Source organism: Streptopelia decaocto, assembly GCF_964273445.1.
Source record: "Streptopelia decaocto genome assembly, chromosome: 4".
Lineage (NCBI taxonomy): Eukaryota > Metazoa > Chordata > Aves > Columbiformes > Columbidae > Streptopelia > Streptopelia decaocto.
In genome coordinates, this window is record NC_138658.1 from 50,496,531 (window position 1) to 50,511,536 (window position 15,006).

Here is a 15,006-nt window from a genome sequence, read left to right on the forward strand (position 1 = left end):
CCCTTCCAACCCAAACTATTCTATGATTCTGTGATTGTAGAGAAATACTTGAATTGGATGGATTCCAGAAGTTAAAAAGCCAAAAAGCAGTAAAATCTCAAACATTTTAACTTCTCTTCAAGGCCTAAGGAAAAAAGTAGACCTCATACATATCATCAGGAAAGCTGATATCTCTGGGCATGGCTCACAGGCAGGAGATGAAAAAGGTTTCCTGAGGACAAGTCTGGCCTGAACGTGTGGCAGGATTGTGCAGAGATGTCAGCACAGAAGGTTTTGCAGGACTGCCCCCTCACACAGGAGGAGTGTCACGTTATACAGCAGTTCCTGGGCCAGCCTGCTGACGCAGCCTGGTAAAGGGTGTCACACTGAATGGCTTCAAAATCAACATACTGAATGGGCTGGAAAATCATTCATATCTTTTGTATACACTTCTAATAAATCCCAAGATCCAGAGACGGCTCCCCCTCAACTGCCAAAATGAAATCACAAATGATGCCAAATCCATTTTTATGTTTTCTTTTTTCCCTGGTTCATTTTTTTGGTTTCCATTTAACTCATTCCATGAGAAACAGCCTCTCTCTCAACTGTAATCATAATGAAGCCGCTCCTCAGTAAGAATATGTCATAATTAAAACAGGAACTAGAGCAATACCAACTACAAGTCTGGCTCTAAAACTAGCACCAAACAACCATTTCTAATATACTTGAGCAAAACACTCCACTGTGTTACTCTTTTTCCTCAGACACTATTCCTAGAGTCAGGGAAGAAAGGAAATAAAATTATACTTACGTAGTTTAATATAGTTTTTACTCTTTTTGAATAGTGCCTTTTGGTTGCTTTTCACTTCAAAGACAGAGCTAAGGTCCTTCTTGGGTCCTGTTAGAAAGTCTACCCCAATACATAACATGATAAACCCTGTAAAAATATAAGTCATTAGCTTTTTCATAGAGCTTTAACATATTAAACGTTGCTCAGAAATGCACCATGTATAAACTCCCAGCTGTTGTGTTACATTCAGCCTTATGGCTCCAACAAAGACAATTCAAAGTACAAACACAGACAAATCCCATAATCAATGTAGTAAAGCAGGCAATATGAGATTTTTTTTTGACAGAGAAGTCTCTACTTATCATTGTCACAGTATTCATCTCACCTATGTCTGCAGCACTTCAAAAATTTTTAATTTACATTGTTGTATTTGCTGACATAAGCATTGCTTCCAACAAAATGAACTAGTGACATTAAACATGCCACTAATGATAAATATTTAAAAAAATTTCAAGTTAGGAGTATTACAATAAGAATTAAAAGCTAAAAGGTTAATTAGAATGCCACTGAATGCCCGTTTCACACAAAAATAATGAAGTTCAATATGATATTGTTTGTTGCATTTTGTTTTGCTTTGTTTTTTCAAATAAGCTGCTGTTAAGATTTAATACACCTGAAACAGTCCTATTAAGCCTGCTTTGTGCTGATGACTGAAGAGCAGACCTAATGGTAAAAGTATCCAGCCAAAGACCCCTTCACATTAGGTTCTCTACTCCAGACTGTGGTGAGCTCCAAAATACAGGCCACCTTCGGGTCTTTCACAATGGGGGCTGCTGTCACTAAGGCTGCTCTTGCTCTTCCCTTGCAACCCAGCAGCCAAAGGATCGTGACATTACCAGATACCTTCGTGGTCCCCAGCATCAGGCTGCCAATCAAGCAACCCTCAGAGCCTGTTTCATTAGTCACTATGGAAACACAGAGATATTTTAACTCTGCTGGTACTACTGGGTTCCACTACTGCACATTTTATCAGGTTTCTTCTGTCACTGAAATATTTGTTTAAAGCCACATTTGCCTCTCCTGCATTCGGGTACTGATGGGGAGAACAATAAAACTCAAAATATTTTAATCCTTTCATCTGGGGCAAAGTAGCAAATCTTGCAGCAGACCCCCTCACCTCTGCGTATCCCAGCACCAACTTCCACAGAACCTCGAGCACACTTAGCCAGTGCTCTCAAGCAAAGACTGATTTGCAGTGGAGTTTCAGGGTATTATATCAAAACAGCTAGCACACAGTACGAGAACTATGCTAAAATGCTTCCCGGCTTCTATTGAGGGCTACAACTCTCAGCTCAGCCCAGTGCTTTCAAAGTTTACTGGAATTAATCTAGACAAGAGCAATTAAGTTACACCTACATATTACAGAACCTTAAAATAACAGCTTGATGAAAAAAATACATTGTTGGTTGTAGATGTCTATTATCTTTGCAGATGACCTGCTCTGTCACCAAGATAGAAGCAACACGTTTTTATAGAGGAACTACAAAAGTAATTGCTCAGCAGTTTGTTTTAAAAACAGTGTAAGCAGACTGCAGCAGGTTGGGAGGCTGGTTTAACGTGGCAGCATCTTATACTCTTGAGCTCCAGAGCCAACAGAACCAGCTGTGCTTTTTAAGAACAGGCAACTAAGCACGCCTGTAGATACATTTTAAAAGCTAGTAAATTACTTCAGCGTACTGTTGCCCTGCACTGCAAGGGTATCTTTTCAATAGGTAGTTCAGACTAACAGTACAAGCTCTTTTCCCATCCCTTATGAGCTAAAAGATCCAGTCACCCACAAAGAAAACATAATGAATTGGATAAGCGCTCTGCTGGAGAAGGTGTATGCCCTTAATATCTCTGTGGCATAGTTCATAAACTATAGAAGTCAAGCTTTATTTCAGAGTTATAGCTGAGGATAAAATAACCATTACTCAGTATCTTCTTATTGTCCTTACTTGTTACACTAGTTGCAGTGAAGTTTTGCAAACCAGGAAGCTGGGCCTAGTGCAATGGAGAAGGAAGAACACACAAAACCCTTCTCAAAGGAAGACTGATTCAAAACTGTGAAAGCTGATGGAAGACCAGGGATCCGACCCCTCAGCATCATGTTACATCACAGTGAAGTGGCACAGAAGTTTTGAATATAATGATCTTACTTTCATTGTCACTTTCCTTGGTGCAGTTCCCTACCCAAACTGTGGCAAGAGAAAGGCAGGATATTGGACAAGAGGAGAAGGCAAGAAATAGCACTTGCACCTGAAAGAAACCAGAAGAAAACAAGCAGTTTGACAGAAAGCCAAGCTGTAAGGGAAGAAGCGCAGCAACAAATACACAGTCTCATGGTATAATTTGCAAATCTTTGATAAGAAATGCAGTGGCCATCAAAAAGAGAGAAGATGGATTCTCAGATGGAATATAAACTCATATAGCGCCATCAGCTGAGATGGATTCAGGTCACAGTTCTCTTTCTACCAAGGAGAAACTCGGGGCCATCTCTGTGTTACTATCCAGTGATCATGTCAGGTGAATTAATCACAAGCGTGTATTTCAAAGGAAGTGAGAAAAGAATTTGACGTAACAGCTTGTCTTTTGTCAAAGCATTACTCAAGAAAGCAATTGACACTCCTCTACCACATGCTTTCTTCATATAACTTCAAAAAATAAAATTAAAATAGCTGAGATTACTGTTTCTGCGGACCTCCTGAGTGCTTTCAGAACAAAGAAAAGTGCAAGACATTACAGGAACTCTCCTCAAAACATAATAAACTGAAACTCTGCACGTGATTGTTGTAATATGTGGAACACATGTGGAGACTAAGAAACTGGAGTGACAGAAACTGATTGCAAAGACATTTAGGAAATCTAAAACCATTGGAGCAACAAGTCAAGCACAGCATTGATTAATCCCTTTCAAACAAAATAAAGGATAATGCCTCATATTTTAAAGTGTGCCACACACTTGGCTCAAGACAATGTTTGGCATTGTTTAAATATAATTAGTGAAATATGCTACTGAAACACATTAGTACCTATTAAGAAGATAACTGTGGAGACAAAACCAGAAAGGGTTGGGTTCATTTCCACCTCTCCACCTTCATCAAGGGATCATTTTGCTAAAACTTTTGTATTTGCTCACCTCAATTCTTCCTCATTGTCAAATACCTGACAATTTCTTATCTCTCGCTCCTGCTTGCATGTTTTTGACACCGTAAGCTTATCAACATTTCTCAAAACACACTGGTGTGTCCACAAAGCAGAAGGTAGAGCCACATGGAAATGAAGCTCAGGTCTCAAGCGCAGACTAGCTAGATCAGCAGGGTGCTGCGCTTTGCTCTTCAGAGCAGGGCTAAATAACACACTGAAGTGTGTTACAGCTGTAGTAACAGAGCCTTCAGAAGCCCCTGAGTTTCCAGAAGCTACATTGCCATCTGCAGTACCATACTGTTATCTCAGGCAGCCAACACACAGGTGCAGTCACACCCTGGACCACAGTGCAGCCGTATTCATAGGGTGACTGATTAATAGATCTCTTTCTCAGTTGTGTACTGAGTTATCAGACTTCTGCCCTTTGTCATTTTCCCTCGGATAATTCCATTTTCTGCCCACATTTAAAACTATTTCTAACAGTAAAGAAACAAGTAGATTATTTTTTTGATGTCTAATTTTCTTATAGAAACTCTTACCATTGGAAATCAAACAGGAGCTGCGCATTCAGAAAGACTATTTATAAACTAGATACATTTGAAGCATCTGTTTGAGTCTCAAGCAAACATATGTGTATTTGTTCATAGTCACAAATGTACCTAAAAGAAGATGAGAGCTTTCTCTAACGTAAATTCCTCCAGGTACAAATTTATAAGCTGTACACCATACACAGAAGAATAATTCAAGAACGTAGGTAAACACGGCTGTACTCATGGCTTTCCCGGGATGCAGACAGCTGATAAAGCGTCCAGCCAGTTGAGGCCACACACACATAGTAAAGACAGCGAGAATGTTGCCTGCAACAGCAGCACTCCAGGTGTGTAAATAAAGGAGCCCAGCCGAAGACGCTAAACCTGTGCAGGGATAGAAAATAATAGGTTAAGTTACAGTCAAGTATATTATCCTCCACCTTCTTTTTCACACTGTGTCTAGGAAAAAAAGAGAGTCTGGGAAAGATAACTGTGCTTTGCAGCCCTGAGAACTGCATCACTAGAAGCACAGTTATTCCGAGTAGCCAAAGATTTACTTTTGCCAGTATCTTATTGTCTTAAAGATTGCATATTCAGCTGAAAACACTACAGCAAAAAGACAGCAAAAAAAACATTATAAAGAGCCAAAACTGAACAGTTTTTCTTACACAGACCTCTCCCAGCACAACAGAGGGATGATGCAGTTTTTAAGAGGTTAACAGCTCTGCCTGTCATGAACTTCCTTTAATATAATATAGAAAGAACCAGACACATTAATGTGAAGAGAAGGTATCTTTCCCCGATCTTGCCTCCTTTAGATAACCCTATAATGGGCAAGAAAACAACTATTAATCTTATACTGACTGTAAGATCCTTGATTTACCACACTGTCTTTGACTGTGATGGGATTTGACCCCAAACAGAAAATTAACAACTACAGAAACTTTCTATAACAGGACAACTTTGTTTTAAAACTTTATTGTAGGTAAGAAAATGTTTACTAACTTTCACATCATGATAGCAAATGTATAGAAACATTTTTAATTACTCTTCTGTAGCAAGATTCTGAGCATTTTAGAATACGTTTGAATCAGCTGAAGAACCATTCTGTACTTGCTCCAAATTAGCAATGTATGTACATCACAAATGAAATGCTCGTACTCACATCACAGTGTGCACACACATTTCTTAAAACTAACATCTGCAGCAAAAGGTAAATTATTTGGGCAACTGATGGTTTAAACATTGCCAACTCTTGTGCCTTTATTGTGACCTTCCTGATATTTGGTATTATATTTTGGTTCCTCACTAGGAGAAACTCAGTTTGCATTAAGTATCTTTTCTTCAAGGTCATGGAAAATGATTTGAAAGTGTTGGCTCTTAAGTGCTCCAAAAGAGAAGATGAACAAGAGCACAGACAAACATAACTCATAATTTCCTTTGGTTTCTGCATTTTGATATGTCTCAACTTATTATTAAACATTTGTAGGAAGTACAGCTTTGTCTTCTTGATATAAACATCTGCAAACAATTAGCTAAGGCAAAAAATTAAGCAGATTTATGTTTTTATTAAACAGCATTTACACCACTAAATTTCACTCAGATGGGCCAACAAATTAAACCAAGCTGCATCCATCCATCCATTCTGAGAAGGTATGGAAAACACATGTCTCCATAGTTCAATAGCAGAATTATTTCCATCTCCTCCTACTTGCTCCACAGCATAGATATACCATTCTCCTGAAAATGGATGTCCAGATTCAGCACTTTAATCCCTCTTCCCAGCACCCAAGATCCACTGTATGCAGATTGATTCATGGATATATTGATCCAGCAGAACTGCTTTGATGTTCATATTATTTTACTACCTAGAGGTTCCTGACACCTAAGGAGACAGGAGGCGAGCTTGCCTCTGGGTGAACTGCTCATTAAATTACAAGGTATTGTACCTATTGCACAATCAAGGAGCTTGTGTCATCTCAGCCCCATAACCCCAGATGTAGCCTTACACAATGCGGATAGTGAGAACTGAGAGGCTACTCATGTGAACCTCAACAGGGGCTGTGAAGGGAACAACAGTGCTCTGCAATGGCCTGTACATTTGGCCTGTAACCTTTAGTCCACTGGTCAGACATGCATACTGCAGTTTGTGACAGAGAAAAGGTTGCTTTGATTAGCAATTGAATTTTCTGAGATGTGGTGTAGGGTCACAGGGCTTGAGTAAAGGGAATAGGGTAACAGAAATGAAAGTTCTGCTCAGGATTTGCACCTACCTACAAGAAACCAGGCAAAACTGGTGACAGAAGACCAGCTCCAAAATGAAAGCATCAGTCCATGAGCCAGACCCAACAGAACTGTACCTCTAATACAACGAGGAAAAACAAATCATACATTAATGCAATTTTTTAAACACCTGGCATTGAAAAAGAACCTTCTAGACATACAGACAAGGATGCTTGGCAATATTTTATATTCCTTTTATTTTAAACAGAGCTCAATTTGAGCACAAATTGTCTTTATTTCACACTCTGCTAAATTTTCTCCCCTTTACTGGACATAATATCCAATTGAAAATAATGGCAGTTCATCATAATGAATGAGTGAGCCATATTCACTCCACTGAAATGCTAGGCACAAAAAGGTAAAAATAACTCAGAGAAAATGAGAAGGAGGAATCCACCCCCGAAAGAAGTATTTTCTTCACGTCAAATAGGGGATCTTATAGCATCTAACATTGCTATTGATCTTGGGTAGCTCTTGTCTACACTAATTCCAAATTATTAACTATCTCACCTGCTGCTACAGGTAGCTGACTCAGAATAACTAACCTGGTCTCTTTCTAGATTTTTGGATTCCAGGTGAGCAACACACAGCATTAAGACTGTGGGAAAGGCAGGATGTGTGGCTCCAGCCACGCAGATGATAAAGGAAGATCAATTCTAACATGACCATCCGGACAGTCAAAGAAGAAATTCCTTTATAAGTCCTTAAACCTCAGTCCTAATTTAAAAATGGGTTTTCAATATGGCAAATCAAGTTTTTCATTGCTGAAATAAAAATAATGCTGCATCAGAAAATTTTAAGATTTATTGGTTTAGACACAATGCCCAGAGGTATCTGAAATCAAGAATGAATCCACAAGTCCTCTGTGTGAAGTACCTTGTACCCACTTTATTCTATGTAAAGTTCCTATACCATCATCTGGTTGAGTTTTAATTTGTCACTGAAAGAGCAGTGGCTTTTGATTACTGTTTTGTTTAAATTATCATAATAATAATTAAAAAATACTTACCCATATGGATTAGGATCTGGACCTGTATGGGGATGACCACTTACTGCCCATCTAGAAATTAAAGAGACTTCCCCAAATATCCACAGGGTGAGGAACAGGAGGCTGCCAAAAGCAACCCCTGACAAAAGCCAACGAGAGTGGGAAACAGTCTCTTTAACTGCATTACCAGTTTTGTTTGCTTCTTGTTTCCTCTCATCTCCACCTAGAATAAGAATAGAAATGTAGCTGAGAAAACTGTCAAATCCTATTAGAAAGGGTTAATGTGAAAAAGAAATAGCCAAGATCACTAAATTACCAGAATAAATTACTGGCTCAGACAAACACTAGCTTATCTGATCATTTGTGGAAATCGATAAGACAAAAAAGTCTCTGATAACATTCCTATGTCTGTCAGGAAAAGCTACTCACCTTAAGTGTACAAAAATGGCAACCTGCCCATATGATTATTCTTCATACTACTGGAATTTAAATAATTAAATTGGCTTTGAAAATCAGCAGAAAAGTTATTAGAATTTGTTCAGAGTATTCTGTTTTCTGTAACTCTAAACTCTGATAAGAACAAAACCTGACACTTTGAAAGAAGCCAAAAATAAACTCCCTTCCTTCTCCTTTTTCCGTGCACTTTAGATCTTCTCTCATAAGGAGAAAACAGTGCCTTTAATTGCACAGACATATTGCTTTGTTACCTGGGAAGAAGACAGACTCCCTTCCTAATGCCCTGTGGTAGATTCCCTTTCCAAATTATGATGACAGCTCGGGTTTAATTTATATCACGCAATGCAAGTCTACAAACAATACACATGATGCCAACTTATACCTACTTACACACAGATAAGGTCTTGTCTTTTAGTTAATTCATTCAGGTTATACTGAGAAGGAAGGAACTTCTGAGAATTTAACATGAGCTGCCTTAGCTAACTAAGCCAACCTCATCGTCTTCCTTGGCAATACTACCCTCAGAGTTTCCCAATGTGCTCAGCCTGTGCCTCCCACACTGCTGTGTACTCTGTCCAGACTCTCCAAGAACTCAGACAAATTTTGACCAGGACAACTTGTCTACTCTTCCAATTCTTTCTGTTTATTTTGCCACATCCCCAGTTTTGTCCTGTCGCCCCTTCTCTGTCAAAGAATATGCACTGGCAAAGAAACTCAAAGAGCAGGCTCAATTAAGAAAGTAACAAATACCACAGCCGTTTCATGTTGGAATGAGGACAACCCAGTCTGGTTTTATTGGTCTAGGTTATGCCTTTGTTTGGTTTACCGTCACATTATAGATACCACAATTAGATGGCAGTTCCAACACCATCTTACTACAACTTGTATGAATTGTGATATTGATTCTGCCACGTTAGGGGTAGATGGTTTCTCCCATGGTAGATGGTGGAAATCCCATGGTTTCTGAAGCCTGCAATGCTCATGCATCAGGTCTAAAAACAGACTGTACCGGGGTAGTGGGGGTGAGGTGGGTTGAGGAAAGAATCAAAACCCAGTGACATATAGATAGGCAAACCTTAGTATGTTTTCCTAACTGCCATCTTTGCTGTAATACGCTTACCTGAATAAATTCGCTCCACTGCTGCTATAAAACCAATTATCAGTATGACAGTATTGGCAGCTTGTGAGCTCCAGACTGGGTTTAGTGATGTGTACCAGATGCGAAGAACAAGGAGCATTATCTTGCCTAGCATGAAGCCCCATATCCTGATGAACCTGTAAGAATCAGTTTTAGAAATACTGGTGCATTTGAGAGGAAAAAAACATATCTTAAATTCGTGGGAAGGAAAAAAAAACAGAACACACAACTTTTTTAATATAAAGAAGTGCCAGTTGACATCCTATCAGTATGAAAAAAATACCTTTGTAAACTGTTTCCTGACCACCATGTTACCATTTGAACCAGCAGTGAGGTAGAAACACCTGCAGCCAAGACGAATAGTCTGATTGAAGCATTTGGTGCCTGGTATGATGCTAAGCTTCCTACAAAAAAACACACACACATACAGAGGTTGCTTTAATGGGCAATATACATCAGGTAATAAGGATTTTCTGTGCATTAGTTCAATCTTGTCTGTAATTTGGATGGCTGCACCATTCATCTGAAAACACAGGACACTAGACATTTTTAAACAAACCAAAGAAATGTAGGTATGGATAGAAACTGGGTATATATGACATTATAGCAGCTACCATTTTTAGGAAAAAAAATAACAGGAAGCAATTATCCCAGTGATTGCCTCAATTTGAGTATTTATGGTCATTGACTCCATAATCAGGATATATGGATAAAATATCTAAGCATACAGATAGTCCTCAACAGCACACCTACATAACTCAAAAGCTGTGAAAGTGCACTGGGGCAAAAGCCATGTTGTTTTAGAAAGGAGCAGTCACCATACATTGCACAAGGCAACTGCCTTGGTGTGTGTGAACAAGGTTTCCTCTGGCCCAGCATCTGGAGTCAGAGGGGTCATTAGTAGCCTGTGTCACCTTGTTACTGGAAATTGTCACTCCCCCAGTCACTGGAAGAGACCATGCACATGCATCTCTGTCATTTGCCAGAGCACAGTGACCTTGCCTTTATCACCAGTTTTAAACACTGCTAGCAGGTTTGCAATTCAAGTGACTATGGGTCACACACATTCTTTTAACTTCAGTCAGTGTGGCAAATTCTGACCCAGAACCAGGGACACACAGCAGGAGAAGCAACATCATTTTGCTACCAGCCATTTGCTAAGTGAGTGTGAGTCAAACCTGAAGAGACATTAAGCAAGGGAGGCCAGAAAAGGAGCCACTGATTTTCGCAATGCACGCTAGGAACCCTCCAACTGTCTATTTGCTCATTCTGCTCAAAGTAAAAGGTGCAAAACTTAGAGGAAAGATGGTAACATGAAATCAAGATGTAGTGAAGATGTTTGGGTAAGGACTTCAGCAGAGACTGCATGTACAAGGCACACTGATTTCTGTCGCTCAATTGTGCTGAAATCTGCAACTCTGCCTCTTCAAATCTTTCATCACTTGTGCCAGCCAGATTAAAGCTTGCGTGGGTTTGCCTGCTAACAGCAGACACACCTTTTGCTGCTGCGCAAGTACACCCAAAATATGAACACATCTATCCAAATTTACTGTGTATTGTCTGAAGACATAGATTCGAATGGACACTAACACAGGGGTAGTTCATTGTTGTTGGTTTGTTGTCTGTTGTTTGTTTGTTTTTTTAATAGAACACAAAATCAAGTAGTATGAGTGGATGCAGAAATTAAAACAAAGGTTTCAGAGAAAATAAAGCTTCCTGAAAAGGCAAAAAGAAAGATAGTGATGACTAAAGGAATAGTCTTTCCTTCAAAATGAACAAACAAACAACCCCCAAAATATTCTGGTTTTAGCTAAGCATGAAGAATTCCCAGATTTTTTTATTGTGAAATTGATGACTGAGTATTTCCAGTGGAATGGGGTGGAGCACACATGGCATAGATTGTTCTGCCTGATTTTGTTCAACAAGCCCCAAAGGTCTAGGTATAAAGAAGGAAAGAAAGCACAAAAAAATGAGGAACAGGAGAAAAAGGAGCACAACATAATAGGACAGAAATAATTTAAAAGATAGGATGAAGCAACGAGAACCAAGTGAATGGGAAGTCATAAAGCCCGGTGCTGCCTGTGCAAGGGCATCTGGATAACCTGAGAACCCGCAGTAGGGAGGCAAGTAAACAGTGAGATTTACCACTGGCTGCTAAACACCTTGCTGGAGACAAAGAGGGTGAGGAACATGCTCTTGCCCAAATGCTAATGCTCACTATAGGGCAACAGGTTAGGAGAACAGAAAGTATAGTAGAGCTGGGAGAGAATACAATGTAGACTTGCCAAGAGTTGGACAATACTTGGAGTGTCTGGGAGATGGAAACAGCAAAGCAATATGGTAACTATGGGAACAATTCCTGCTCTGGCAGGAACGAAGGGGAGGTCATAGCTAGGAAAGGCTGAGGGAAGCTGGGTCTCTTTAGTTTGGAGGAGACTGAGGGGTGACCTTATTAATGTTTACAAATATATAAAGGGTGAGTGTCACGAGGATAGAGCCAGGCTCTTCTTGATGACAACCAATGGTAAGACAAGGAGTAATGGGTACAAACTGGAACACAAGAGGTTCCACTTAAATTTGAGAAGAAACTTCTTCTCAGTGAGGGTAACAGAGCACTGGAACAGGCTGCCCAGGGAGGTTGCGGAGTCTCCTTCTCTGGAGACATTCAAAACCTGCCTGGACACATTCCTGTGTAGCCGCATCTAAGTCTTCCTGCTCTGGCAGGGGGATTGGATTTTGAGGTCCCTTCCAATCCCTAACATTCTGTGATTCTGTGATACCTACATACAGCAATGCTCAGGTTAGCCCAAAAGTGAGGGTGAGCACAGCTTCAGTTTCCCCATGCTCTGGGGTCCTTCTCTGAGCACCTCCACTAACACACCCCTTCCCCAGATTACTACTGAAGGTGCTGGCTTTCTGTTTGTAGTTAATATCTTTAGGAGCTTGTGATTCAGGTGAAGCAAACAAGCATAAACCAACAGACTTTAGATTCCATTATAGGACTGTCATTGCTCTTTTACTTAGCAGAACAAAAATTACACATTTAAGCAATCTCCGTCTCTTCTGGCAAAGTGAACTAGTAAACATAGCAAGGTAATCTGAAGGATTTTGTGTTACTGTGATATCTGAAGGAATGCAGGCTGCAATTTGAAATGTTTACACTCATTACTAGTTTCTAAATTAACAGATCTTGTAGAAAACAATGCACTGAGCACTGATGCAGAAAGCTGAAGTAGAAGCCTGCTCACTGAAAACCTTATTAAAAACCAACCAAAAAAGTATTAGGATGGTTATGACAGAAAGAGTAGAAAAATAAAAGAACATGGTAAAAACATGCTTCATCTAAACTGGTGAAACCAATGAGCTGTGTTCAGTTCTAATATCTTTTAGAGATAAAGAGAAAGAATTGGTTTTAAAACTAAAGTCATGTAGTGAAAGTAAGTCAGAAGATACTGTTCTGTCTTCTTCCAATAAAAGAAGATGATTATATGGAAAGTGATTCTCTGCTTATCACCTTATGTTGATAAATGAAGAGCCAGGAACTGCTGCTTGTGAAACAGAAGCCAAAAGCTGCTGCTTCTGAAAGACATCAGTTACCAGCAGCATTTGCTCTGTCCGCAGGACAGAGACCTTTGTCTCCTCTGAGTTCATCCAGGTGTTGCAAACTCATTAGCAATAACTTGATTCTGAATGTGGCTGTAGCTGCCAAACCTTTTCCCAACCAACTTCCAGAAAGTCAACAAAAACCAAGACTTGCAACAGTCAGCTGAAGACCAAAGAGGGAATCCCAGCAAGTCTTGGTTTACAGGAGAGCATGTGGAATGGGTAGTGAGGCAGTTTTATCTTGAATATAAGATCAAACTTTCTTCCTGTGCAACTGACAATATGAGAGTCATCTCACAGACAGGATGAGCCTACAATCTCATCAATATGCTACAGACATATAGACATATTTAACAACAACAACAAAAACATATGCTTTAACAAAATAAAAACCTGGTTCAGAAAGTAAGTACCAAAAAGAACATTTTGCTCACCGCAGATTACTTTCACAATAGCCCAAAGCTGTTCTGTAACGTCTTGTCTCTGCTCATTGCCACAGATACAAAACTGCTATACGAAAGACACCCACTCTGCCCATCTCTGTGCAGTGTCAAAAATTATTTTCCTATTGGGCACAATTTAATTTAAAAATATTAATTTAAAAGCTTCTAGAAATAAAAGTGAAATGAGATTTTACTTTAATTTTACTTTAATTATGCAGTACTGGTCTAAAAACCAACACAATGGATGGAAACAATATTCCTTTGACCATATCTAAAAGCTTGAGAGAAAAAGAAAAGCGTGACTTCGAGGAGAGCAAAAACTTCTTATTCCTGTCTCTTTTCAGAATCATCTGAATTTTGAGGCTATTTGGAATCTTTATTCTTATGCTTTGATACCCAGATGGAATCTATAACTCACTATGGTGCATACTTACCAACCGTAGTCAGTCTCAGAAGGGCTAGGATGTACTTGTTGTTAGCCAACCTCCAAAAAGGGGCAAATATCAAGAATACTGGAGAAAAGAAGGCAACAGCAAATAATTCTAGGCCCGTGAGTGCTAGCGTCTGAAGAGGGAAGTAATAGATCATCGGTGGCAGTGCATGGTAAAGAGACCAAGAAATGTAGCCTAAAAAAAAAGAGGAAGAGAGAAAAAAAATCATAGATATTCAACAGCATGGTTTCCTGGAGATTACTTAAAAATATACTAATTTATAGTTCCAAAGTAGAATAACAAAGGTTAATTATCAAATGTATTTGAAAGTAGTTCAAGTAACAGTAGCCACTTTCTCTGAACAAACACTTGCTATTTCAAGTTAAATAAACACATTTTCCCGGGATCAGAATGAAGAGAAGAAAACAGCTCTTAATTCACTCAGGCCGTGGTTCCTACTTAGATGTTCAGCGCAGGAGCGCTCCAGCTAGGAAAGGGCTGGGGTTCACAGGGAACAACGCTGGCTACATAAGTAGTCCACCCACAGTCTCAGGGCTCCCCGAAGCCAGATCCGTGTCTAACCGCTTTATCCCAGCAAACCGCAGCGCGGCTGTCCCCTCAGGACACCTGTCCGGGCACACCAGCTGTGCTCACCCCTCCGCGCTGCAGGAGATGCCGCCAGCGCCCGCGGGGACCGGACTCCAGGAGCCCCTTCGGCGCTGGGACCCGTTCGGTACCGGCTCTGCCAACACCTGTGCAAACACCTGGCTGAGAGCAGGAAGTAAATCCCGGGCTGATCCAAGAGACAAACGGCATTCCAGCGCTAGGAGGGCAAAAAGAACCCTCAGCAGTGACCGCTGTTCGCTCACTTCCAGCGGAGGGGCTTTCCGTCGTCCCTCCCCGCGGACGGTGAGCCCCAGGACACGCTGCCGGGGCCGCCCCGCTACGGCGTTCCCAGGACAGCCCTCCGCAGGGCTCCCAGGCGGGGCTGAGGGAGGCTGACCGGCACCTCCACCGCGACCCCGCACAGCCCGCCGGCCCCAGCAGCGCCGCTACCTACCCAGTACGGTCTCCGAGAGAACGGCCCTCCACAGGGGGAACATCGCCCCGCGGCACCGTCCGACCCGGCTCGGCGGGCACTTCGCCCGGAGCCGAGGCCCGCGTGCGGGGAGGGCGCTG

The 15,006-nt window shown here is 40.8% G+C and overlaps 1 protein-coding gene across 1 annotated transcript in view; it reads right to left on the minus strand.

Annotated features, from left to right (window-relative positions):
* CWH43 (cell wall biogenesis 43 C-terminal homolog) overlaps positions 1-15,006 on the minus strand; it is a 32,417-nt gene extending 17,411 nt beyond the window's left edge. The window contains exons 1-8 of the mRNA XM_082051383.1: positions 14,888-15,006; positions 13,831-14,022; positions 9,634-9,754; positions 9,333-9,487; positions 7,778-7,979; positions 6,759-6,847; positions 4,615-4,869; positions 791-916 (exon numbers count right to left, since the gene is read on the minus strand). Of these exons, the coding sequence (XP_081907509.1) occupies positions 791-916; positions 4,615-4,869; positions 6,759-6,847; positions 7,778-7,979; positions 9,333-9,487; positions 9,634-9,754; positions 13,831-14,022; positions 14,888-14,930 (1,183 nt within the window). The 5' untranslated portion in view covers positions 14,931-15,006. The remainder of the gene's footprint in view (positions 1-790; positions 917-4,614; positions 4,870-6,758; positions 6,848-7,777; positions 7,980-9,332; positions 9,488-9,633; positions 9,755-13,830; positions 14,023-14,887) is intronic.